Source organism: Protopterus annectens, chromosome 4.part0 (assembly GCF_019279795.1).
Source record: "Protopterus annectens isolate FY-2018-M chromosome 4.part0, PAN1.0, whole genome shotgun sequence".
NCBI lineage: Eukaryota > Metazoa > Chordata > Ceratodontiformes > Protopteridae > Protopterus > Protopterus annectens.
Window position 1 is genome coordinate 687032324 of NC_056733.1, and position 12443 is coordinate 687044766.

A 12443-nucleotide genomic window follows, 5' to 3' on the forward strand; every position below is an offset into this window, starting at 1 on the left:
ATGTTGCAATGAATTTTGTGTTTTATCTTGCACTGAAGAAGGGTAGTTGTACCTGAAAGCTTTGCTTTTACCAATAAACTTTGCGTTAATATCAGTTTGTCTTGCTGCTGCTCTTACTCAACAAGCTGCTACTTCACAATGGTTCTTGTTTATCACTGGTATACAGGATTATGATCAGGTATCCAATCATAACTAACTTATATTGCGTCCGTGACAGAGATGTCAAGAAAGCCACCTCAATAACTGAGCAACATGAAGCTTGAGAGGTGAATCTTGACATCTGTGTTGAGATCACTTAAGAGATTTATGAATGGAGACATCTAATCATAATTCTTGTGGCACATAAGCTTTAGCTGCTATGAAGCATTATTAGAGAAAAAAGAAGTCTGTGAACTATTTGAAAGTTGTAGCACACTAAGTGCTGCCTCACAAACAGCAGTCACAAGTGAACTGCATCTCCAATCTTCTAAAAAAGCTCTGTAATGTACTTTGTGCTGCCACACAGAAAAAACAAGTGCAGCAGTCTAAAGGCTTTCCAGCTTTACAGCATTAAAAGGTGTTTTAGCTTATCAAAGCTGTTATGTGGTAGCCTCTGTTTTGCTCTTGCTAAAACTAAAACATAACAGTACTGAAAGGTACCTAATAAAATTTTAAGCACCCTTCTTAGGTCCGAAATGTGCTACCAAAGTTACTTTTTTACCCTGAATTTGGAGCATATTAACATTGCTCTCTCTGCACTACATAACATGTTGTGAGGTTTATAGAATAATGAGAAGACCTGACAAACTCTGGACAGTTAAGGAAAACTTTAATCAGCAGTTACATATAATCCTATACGTCTCTTTCTTAATCTGTGACTGAAATTTAGAACAATGCTGTTTAAAAACTATTTCAATGTCTTGTGCTACAATAAGAGTATTAAACTTATGTAAGCCCCAAACCATTTTCTGAATTACAAAGGACATTTTTCATTGAACCCACTTCAGAGGAAATTCTCCAAGAGCCTGCTGTTAGTTAACAAGATGAACAAATTAAATTAACCTAACATTAGGTGAGGAATGCTGTACTTAAGTGTCCTATGCAATCGTAAACCTAACTGGAGCTTGTTTGAAACTTCCCTTTTGTGGTATTAAAATTTGCTCAATTTAACTCATTCAGCAGTTTCAAACTAATACAGCTCAGACTTTTTGTTTCTTTCTATGTTTTACTGGATAAGCGCTTTGGTCATAAAATTACTTCATCAGCTCTAAATTTGTTTAAGTAAATAACATACAGTGGTGTGCTGGTGGACGAATCTGGAAAGCCACCTCAAGACGTAGACCCCTTATCGATTGGTGTACCCCAGGATTCGGTCTTAGGGCCTCTGTTATTTGGGATACACCTTCCTGAGGTACAGGCCAAAACCAGTGGGCTATGGCTGGCCAAGTTTGCAGATGACTGCAAGCTGGAGATGTCATCAATTCCCCTTGTGACGTGGACATCCTGTCTCACCCAAACAAATGACTGATGCCAGAAACATGGCCTCAAGCTGAATACAAAAAAATACATCACCATCTCCTTTGGGGAGAGAGATATCCCCACAAATGATTGCATTAATAACAATGTTCTAAGCACGCAGTCAGTCGTGAGGGATTTGGGCAGCCTGACTTTTGACCACCATGTTGCTTCCATTGTACAGAAAGCTTTCTACATGGCCCATCTCATAAGTAAGGGTATCATATTCAGGGACAAGGAGGTCATAACATTTCTGTGTTCTTCCCTTATGAAGCCCATTATTGAGTACAACGGCCCACATGGCATGTACTCTGCAAAGCACATGCAGCAATTGGAGAGACCACAGAGGTTCCCCACCAGGAGAATCCAGGGCCTCCAAAATCTACCATACATAGATAGGCTAAAAGCCCTATCCCTCTACTCTGTTTCATACAGACTCCTCAGAGGTGACCTCTGTCTGGCATACAAGGCGATCTCGGACCCCGCCTTGATGGGACTGCTGCATATCCACAAGTAAAGCTCCACTTGAGTAACCCGCACATGCGGCCTCAACATGGTCTGTGAAACCAACAGGACTTGCTGGCGGTACAGATTTGTGTCCCAGAAACTCCCCCATCTATGGAATAGACTCCCTCTCCACAACAAACAGAGTACCTCTTTAATCCTTTTTAAGTGGAATCTGGATAACTGGATGGGAAATAGAAAATACATCCCTGGGATTCCACCAGTGTCCCTGCTGGACAGGGGCATTGGGTGCTGATTTGTCTATGCATGGGCTAACCTCTTGGCTAAGCTTATAAGGGCCTCAGGGCCAATAGTCTAGTAACTTCCTATGATCCTATGAAATGGTTGATAAAGAGTTCATTCAGTGCAAATCACATATTTTTCTCTTTCCCATTTTATAATGTTGAATTTTAATGCCACTGTGATGATTGGGGAGAGATGGGCGAAGGCTGCCAGCCTAGTCAAATAGAATTTGATATATAATTCTGGCATTTGTAAATAAATGTAAAATACAGGCATGTTTTCTTGAATGCAAAAGAATATTGTGAAATGTGGAACTGCAAAATATGTAACAACATTGCACTCTACTGGCCCAGTGAAGCATATTGTACCCTTTCATGTTAGAATTCGGATCCAGTGCGGTTGGATGAAGATTTCATGCCCATTGTTTTAAGGCTAAAGTTTATGACCAGAATTTAGATGTGGAATGTGTTTTACTGCTCTGGTTTCTGCTAGAATATATATGTGAAATGCCTTGTATTGTAAGTTTCTAAGGAGGTGTTAGATTGCTAAATAATGCAGTTTGTGGCCCGATAACTCAGACCAGGTGTTAAGATGATGCAATATGAATACTGGGAAAAGCTAAGAGTCAACAATGATGTAATTTTGGGAGGGCCTGAGAGAGACATGCTTGTTAGTAATGTTTAAATACTATTTCTCACAAGAGACTAGAAAAGCAACTTACCAGTACTCTGCCTTGTGCTCACATGTAAGTTTTAGCACTTTGATTTCTTGTAGGAATAGTTAAAGCTAGTAAAGATTAATTAGGTATTTTCCTTTGAAATCAGACCTGTCCCACTGTATTATTTTAAGTTTCTGTGTGATCTCTGAACTCTTGGATATCTCTGTAGTGTAGTAGTTTTGTCTTGTGTTTTAATTATTTATTATTAAATATTTTTAAAACCTTCTACCTGTGGCTGATTTGTGTAGAGATAAGCTCTAGAGTACATTGCATATTTATAGAGGTTATTGTAATAGGCCACTCTAAAGTAAGCCTTGACTGTTAGTCATACTGCCACTGGATAATAATAATGCACAGTAATAATTGGACACAGTTTTAAGGGCCTTTTAGTAGCTGATATTATTAACTGGGTAGTGGCAGTAATTACTGCCGTATAGTCTGGATAAAGGGGCACATTTGGAGAATCTGTGTCAGCCTTTCCCAGGAGTGTCTGTGAAGTTGTATAAATACTTATCTCAAAGTATGTGTGTCTGCGTGTTGTGTCAGCTACTTGGCAGGGACACGAAGCACTGGTTGGACAGAGAGGGTACTGAAGGTTTTAGCTTGCCCAGTTAGGCTGAGACCTGGACCCTATAGCTGTGCCAGTGGGGAATCTTATTGGGGACCTGGTGAGCAAGGGAGCAACCAGCCCCAGACTGGCTGTGATCTCTGTGTGCACTTAAGGGAAAATGTACTTTACTGTGTGTATTAGTTATCCTTTTCTCTTCTATGAGACGACCTCCCTGGTGTTAGTGGTGAGGATTGAGGCTCCTTGATTGCTGGGCCAGGGCACTGTCTTCACAGCCACCAAAGGAAATTTTCGAACAGGCTCCAGCTAGGTTTAAGATTTCTAGAGACTGTGTTTCTTACCTAATGTTAAATTAATTTCTAAGGACAGTTACAATAATGTGACCTTCCATACTGTACTTTTCAAAAATCTATAAACAGCTTGGGAGTTTACAACCACTGACCACTGAATAAAGAGTTTGATCTCTAACTCTTACCAACTATTTAATCAGAAGCTTTTTCCATGACTGCACTACAGTACGTTCTTCTTTCTCCTTCCCCCTCTACTGCCCCTTTTAAATTACCACTTCACTCTTTTCTCTAAGCCACATTTCTATCCTCTCTCAACTCCTCCAAGCCTTAATCATTTATCCACACATTCCAGTCCTTGTTATTTTACATATACTGTAAATAAATCTGTTCAAAGAGTGGACAACTTAATAGTCAAAATATTTATTAAGTATTTGTTGTCCATTGTTAATTGCTACTTCTGTTATTTTTATACACTTGCTGATATACTATGATATATAGTTCATTTCTCACCGTGTTAAACATTTTCTTAAACACTCATTGTTACATTCTGTTATATGGTTACACCACAATTTTGTAATCCTCTGATAAACCAGAAAATTTCCCCTAGCAATCGGTATTCTACTCCAGTCGATAAATCAATTAATCAATAAATAAATGTAGACTTTTATCCACAAGCCTTGGATTTTCTTATATTAAAAATGGTGTAACATTTTTTAGACAGAATGGCTAAGCTATTTTTTTACATGTAAAAATTGGTGTAACGTATTTCAGATAGTACAGAGAATCATTTCAACACCTTCTCAAAACTACCCTAAGACCAACATGAACTGCACAATGGACCATGGATAATAATGCAGTAAAACACATCTCTATGAGTACATGTAGCAAATCACATATTTTTTTATCTTTCCTATTGTATAACTGCATTTACATACCAATTCTAGGGCACCTACCTTGCCAATTTCATCTTTCAGCTTATACTGGTTTAACTGTACACAGTCCTAGAAAAGAAAACATTAAAATCAAAACGTAAATAAAACATTAAAACAACAGCATTGCTCAAGACAAAAGTAGTACATTTTTTACATGGTGTGTAGTATGCAATTCATTCTTTTTTCATCTTGTCTCTCGATGTTTACAGCTGTTGCAAATCATTATGAAATAAGCATTGTTAATCATAAACATCACTTTTTATTTCTATTAGCACAATCCTGGCTATGTCAGTGGTACATGCACATATGCAGAGTCCCCAAATGCCATTTTTTACAAAGCATAATTTATTTAGCCCAAGTAAAAGTATAATCACTGTCGTGTCATATCTTTAGGACTGCCCTGTCTAGCAGAGGCAAACATCAATCAGCATCTCTACCCGTCTTTCCTGTCTTACCACTTGAGTAAGATATGGCCATCAGTTCCTGAAATGTCATCACTGACAGAGTAAAACACTGCCAGGCAGCATAAACCCATAACAACTAAACAACAATTCTAACACCCAGAAAGCTGCAAGTGACTCTGAAGAAAGTATAGCTCTTTATCTTACACTATACAGAATTATTTGTATATTCTCTTCTGTAAATCATCTTGCATAGCTTATAGGTTATAAACCTTCCCGTCTGTGCTGTCACCTCCAAGGAATCCTACTATACAAGTCTGTTTTCACTTCATCCTTGTATTTCACTGCCAGACATAAAACACACACACACACACAGAGAAACAACAAATCCAGTTTGGAGTGCTTTATCACAAAACAGTCATAATGCAACTCTTAAGGCATTTGTGTCACATGCCATTACAACAAAGATAAACAATTACTAATCACAATCTCGCACCTCAGAAGACATGTTTTCTTTCAGCAGCTTGTGTAAAGCGTATGCAGAAGAATTAAAGCCAGAGCTCTTTGTTGATACTAAAGTTCCTTGATGAGAAGTTTTCCGCCCTGCTACTGAAAGCAATTAAAAAGTAAATTAATGCTATTTTTGCTGTTACTGTTGTCACCACTTCCACTGTTACTGCTACAGTGGGTAAGGCTGACCACAGGGTCTTCAGAGTTTTTAACTGGTAGGACTTGAGACAAAATAAATCTGCTGGCTCACCTGACTAGCACAAATGCACAGCACTCAGCCAAGGTCATACAACTGAAAAGGAAATGTACAAACAGCAGCTCAACACTTGTTATAACATATAGAGTAGATTTTCTCAGGCAGAACTTAAATCACAAATAATGAATAGAGACAGGTCTGGAAGACTGACACCTCTAACACTAACGGATACACAGATTTCTTAATGCTCAGGTGTGAAGTATGAATATCAGTGCTGCTAAGGCACAATTTCTCACAGAATCACAACACAGCGTCCGTCAACCTAAAAGGTTCTGGCAGATTTTCAAAACAATTGAGAAAAATAAAGTTATTCCTAAAGTAACTATGTCCACATCTCTTATACAAAAGATAAGAAACACTAAGGAGATCACTAACCCCTTTCAACCTGATAACCTATTCATTGACAATACTTAAGATACATCCTCCAACCCCAACACAGTTTTTTCCAATACCCTTCATTCTTTCATAATCTTGAGACATAAAAAGTGCAGAAACTTCTCAACATTTCTTGCCACTATAACTGGGAATTTTCAACTATCCCTCCAAAGAATAGGTTGTAATCTATTATGCAAACTTCAACGCATCACTGACTACCAAGGGAGTAACCTACAATTTTAAAAATGCCTCAATGGCTCACTCTCTAAACCCTCAAATGCATCAGATACATGTGATTTTCATCCAATCACTAACTTGTGCCCACTTTCAAAAAATCCATAAAAAAATTCTATATGACCACATTCCTGAATATTTTCTAAAATATGACATTTTCCTCTAACAAGTAACATGGGTTCCACCCTAGTTACTGTGCACATGTCCATTTGCACACTTACTAATGAAAATTTACATCAATCAGAATGAAGGTTTACTGACTGGTGCAATCTTCCTTGATCTCAAGAGAGACTTTGAAACAATGGACCATGCCATCTTCCTCTATAAACTGGTGGCAAAAATAATGGTACACAGACTAATAGATCATGTGCAATATAAAGAACAGACAGTTCAGAACCTGGATACACAGCAAGAAGTGTCCCTCAAGGGTCAGTACCTGGTCCACTTCTATTTGATAATTTATCAATTATCCATCCTGGGATCTTCCACAATCTAACTGCCTACTAAATACTGCTAATATGGCACTAACAAACAAAGGATAGCTATTACAACAACATTTCTATATCCCCTACAACATCACCTCAGTTTAAACTGGAAATGGTTAACTCCCAACAGACCACCACTAAATACTGCAAAAAATATAGTTATATTCTTCAGTACACACCGTAAACTTGGAAATGCAAACCATCTTCAGATCACTCCCCTATAGGGCACTCACTGTCAATAGCTGCCCTTCAAAGATGCTTGGTTATCACTCTGGACCAGTGTCACAAGTTTACTTATCATAGTGCACCTTAGCTTGACAAAGATCTTAGCTATCTAAAAGAAGCTTGCAAAATTACAGACCTTTTCATAACAGAAGCTAGGCTAGAATACAGATTGCCCCTCACAAAGTTATGATACAAACAACAAACAATGGCATTAGGATGTTGGAATGATATAAGTCTGAAACATCTGTAAACTAACCAACTGGTGAGGTACAGGATACTGTTGCACCCAGACTAAGAATCCTTCCAACTCAATATTATAAGCCTACTAACAGAAAACTCGCTAGAAACATTAACCACCTCCAAGACTCCTCTGGTAAATCCAAGGGAATGAGGGCCTATAACAAAAGCAAAGCCTCAAGGTGAAACCAGATGTGCCCCCAGCTGTGGAGGCATCTCTAAACACCTGAGAGTTCTGCATGTTTAGTGAAAAGTAGCTTAACTGATTTCAACAACTCTGTCTCTAATGACCAAAAGGGCCTTTTTAAGCCTAGCCATGCATCCCAAATCTCTGACAAGTTCTGGTACCCTTGATAAGTGTATGCAGGGGCTTTGGAGATGAAACATCTACAACCAGGGACCTCAGAGATAAACCATTTGCAGGCTGCCTGTGTCCATTAGAGACATAGGTGTCAAACCAGGGATGAATTTCCTGTTCCCCACCCAATTGTCCACGTTACTCTTGAATTGGGTAAGGGAGGAACTCTGCTCCACAGGCAAGGTTTAAGTCTTTAGAATGGGTAATTCTGGTGCTTTTTGTTTGGCGCATATGCCGGTGATCCACCAGAGTGGGGTCTGACAATGCCTTGTATGCCAGATGTAGATCTCCCAACAGCCCCTAGGAGACAGAATACAGGGACAGGGTCTTGAGGCAGTATGCATAGGGCATGTTACTTACGCCCTATATTCTTTTAGTGAGGAACCTCTGTGGACATTACAACTACTGGCTATGCCTGGTTAGATACATACCAAATGGGGCACTGTACTCAATGACAGGTCTGATGAATGCTGAATACAGTGCAACAATGACTTCCTTGGACCTAGATGCCACACCTTTGTTTATAAGTTGCACAACATGGAATGATTTCCTCACTACTGTAGATAAATGATGGTTACCAGTGGGAGTGGGAAGCACTGAGCGGCCTTTTTGTCCGATTTGGTGAAGTTTCAGCCAGAAACTAGTAGTCCATTGGTCGTTTTGGGCCAATTCCTAGCTCCCTTCAGCCCCCTGCTATAAAACACGCTAAACTGTACTGCTGATCTAACCAGCATATCCTATAACTGAAAAGTTCATCTCTACTTGATTCCCAAGTAGACTATTCTCTATCTGTAAAGCCTAGCACTTACTCCTACAGTACTTGCACCTTGATAAAGCACTCTTATTATAGATAGTACCCCACCAGCCCAAAACCCACTTCCCCCGGAGTCCTTTGAAAGTTCTTTATCTACTACTTCTAGTATGTCGAGGGATCAGTTGTTAGTGTCCTCTCCAGCTCAACTGGTGAACCTGGGAATATTGAGGCAATGTTACAATTGCCTCATGTACACAGACAATCCTCTCCTTCTCCCACAAAACACAAATACATGCGAGAGATGCAACTATATGGCCAAACTGGAGGCTGAGCTCTCTCAACATAGGACTGGCAAGACCAGACAGGAGGAGAAGGCAACCACACACAATACATACCCAGTCACACATGGTACCATCACAACTTCAAATCATACACATACTCACACAAAGACATACTCGGAGGCTCTGGTCAAAATTTACCAAAACAGCAGAGGCCACCAAAGCAGACACCCAAACAACTACCACCTCACGACCCAACACATGCAACACATAGACCACACAGTCAGAGTGTCAAACAGTCACAGCCCTTAAGGCCAAACAAAATGCCAGACACACTTGTCATTGGTGATTCCATAGTCAGGCACACTGGCGTCCCGCTCACCAGACTGAGTAAGGAGAAGGTCACAGTAAGCTGCCTGTCGGGCGCTAGAATCCGCCACATAACGCAAGCACTCAGGTCTCTCAACAGCAGGTACAAGTGCGACTCAGTCATTGTCCACGCTGTTGTCAACGACCTGAGACGCACCTCCTTGGACTACATGAAAGGGACGTCGAGGAGCTCTCTGATTATGTAGCCCAGGCAGGTATGACCCTGACCTTGAGCAGTATCCTACCTTCACCTAGAATGATGCCACAATACAGTGATAAGATGATCAGCTTTAATAATTGGCTTAAATTCTGGTGTCATTCAAAGGGGATCCAATGTCTGTCTGCCTGGGATGACATGCTGGACAAGCCACGCTGCCGCAAGGGACGGCTTGCACCTGTCACCCTGGGCTTCCGGATATTGGCAAAGGCTCTTGCCACCCCCATAGTGCCTTTTTAGGCAAGGCTCAAATTCTAAACCTACCACCCTAGAACACCAAAAAGGAAAAAAACTAAGGGTAATGCTGCTCAATGCCAGAAGTCTCAATCTCAAGATGCACGCACTCGAGGCCCTTCTCAATATGGAGAACATCGATGTCTGTGCTGTGACAGAAACCTGGTTCAAGGCTCCTGAGAGCACCCCAGCACTAACAGGTTTCACCTCATATCATACGTTCCGGCCCCAAAATCCGGACAACACCAAGAAAGGAGGGGGGTGTCCATATTCATAAAGGACACCCACACCTCAAGGTTGGTTGCAAACGCACGATGCATCGGAGACCATCCAGGTGCAATTAACCATAGGCAAGACTGCTCTGCAATTTGTAGCATGTTACAGGCCACCCTCTCAAACTCAGGAACCTCACATGGCCTTCCTGAAAACATTGGAGGGGATAAATGTATCTCCAAACACCATCATACTAGGTGACTTCAACTACCCTAATATAGACTGGGAACACTACTCAAGCCCGAACACTCTAACCCAAAGATTCCTGGAGTTCATAAACTCAAATGCCATAGAACAACTAGTCACCATCCCCACAAGAGGTGAAAACATACTTGACCTCATCATCACGAACATGGGATCAAAATGTTCAACACCGGAAGTATACCCCTCACTGGTGAGATCAGATCATAAACTAATCTCGCTGGAGGTCCTCATCCCGCCCCACCTGAAACAAAAAAGACCACAGTGAAAAACTTCTCAAAAGCCGATTTCACACTTCTAAAAACTAGTGTGGTCTCCTTTAAGGCCCCTGAGCCAGTGGTAAACATTACTCAAACCGCTGAATCACTTACAAATGCCTTCTACCAGCACCTACAGGACTGCATGGATCAGGCAATCCCAAACAAAACTAAGACTCTCTGTACCAAAGGCAAGCGTCCAGTCTGGTGGACCCCAGCCATAAACAAGCTCTACAACAAAAGGAGGAAGCTACTACAAGATAGAGCAAAATCCTTGAAAGGTAAGACACCTTTGATCATTATAAGTAAAAAACTAAGAGCTCTCATAAAATCATCCAAGGCAAATTTTAAGAGAAAAATCGCCAAGGACTCTAAAGACAATCATAAGGCCTTCTTTAGCTATGTTAGAAACCTAGGAGGAAACTCCCAGATATGCTCAGAATTAGTTCAAAATGATGTGAAAATTACTGAACCTACACAAATTGCTAACATACTGGCTGACAGGTTCAGTGCAAACTTCTCCCCTCCCCAAAAGGAGAGATATCTATTCCAGAGGATTGTAGCCCCCAAACATCTCCAACGCCCAGGTGAGAACTGCCCTCACTAAGGCAAAAAACACAGCATCCATGGGACCGGATGGTGTCCCCGGCTGTGTGCTTCATGAACTCAACGAGGAATTAAACCCACAGTTAGGACAGCTGTTTAAGCTTAGCCTCACCTCAGGATACGTACCCAAGGAGTGGCGCTGGCGACTGTGGTCCCACTTCATAAGGCGGTGCCTCCACAGACCCTGGAAATTACCGCCCCATTAGCTTGACAAGCCTTATCTGCAAAGCCATGGAGAGGATCATAATGGAACTCGTAAATAAAGACATAGGGAACTTGCAGACTTTGGATCCAACCCAGTTTGGCTTTGTCAAAGGCAGATCCTGCCTCTTAAACTTGGTTGACTGTTTCGAGACAGTCACCAAGGCCATTGATGAGGGAAAGGCAGTCCATACAGCCTACCTCGACCTGGCAAAGGCCTTGACACAATACCCCACTCAGGTATCATCGAAAAACTCATCAGCTTGAATGTAAACCCATACATCACAAGATGGGTTGCAAACTGGCTAGCGACAGAACCCACAGGGTCAGAGTTGCTGGAGCCATGTCAGACTCAAAGCCTGTCACAAGTGGTGTCCCACAGGGCTCAGTCCTGGGTCCACTCTTGTTCGGCATCTACTTTTCTGAAGTACAAGCAAACACAGGAGGGTTATGGCTGACAAAGTTTGCAGATGACTGCAAACTGGGCCATAGTCGAAAACACATCTGACACAGATATCCTCCAGAAGGGCCTCACAGAAACGGATAACTGGTGCCAGAGCCATGGCCTGAAGTTAAACGCCAAACAATGCATAGTCATACCCTTCGGGAAAAACAAGGTTACCCCTAGCTACCATATAGGTGACAATCCACTGAGCACAGAAAAGTCATCAGGGATCTGGGGACCCAAGTTGACAGTAGTCTTTCGTTTGACACTCATGTTGCTAAAGTAGTTAGGAAAACCTTCTATATCGCCCACCTGATCATGAAGGGATTCACATCTAGATCAAGGGAGGTCATCGTCCCCTGTACTCATCACTCATTAGACCTATGATTGAGTACAATGCCCGTTCGAATGTATCTGACCAGACACCTGATGCAGCTTGAAAGGCCCCAAAAGTTCCTCACCAAAAGGATAAAGGGTCTCAAAAATATGTCTTATGCTGCCCGACTGAAAGAACTCCAGCTTTATTCAGTCTCATACCACTTGCTCAGAGGTGACCTGTGCCTGACATATAAGGCCATGTCAAACCCAGATTTGATGAATATGCTTCACCTCAAAAATCTAGATCCCTCAGAACCACAAGGGCGGAGACTTAAACCTTGACACGGTTATAAATAGAACGTGCTGGAGGGACAGATTCATCACCCAGAGACTCCCTATGCTGTGGAACAAAATCCCGGTACATGTGAGGCAGAGCACCTCGCTGGCCTTGTTCAAGAGG

General features: G+C 41.5%; 1 protein-coding gene across 1 annotated transcript in view; it reads right to left on the reverse strand.

Annotated features, from left to right (window-relative positions):
* The window catches only part of CAMKK2 (calcium/calmodulin dependent protein kinase kinase 2), a 1901640-nt gene that overhangs the window by 1217497 nt on the left and 671700 nt on the right, over positions 1-12443 (reverse strand). Inside the window, exon 3 of the mRNA XM_044068653.1 lies at positions 4771-4818. Coding sequence (XP_043924588.1) covers positions 4771-4818 — 48 coding nt within the window. The remainder of the gene's footprint in view (positions 1-4770; positions 4819-12443) is intronic.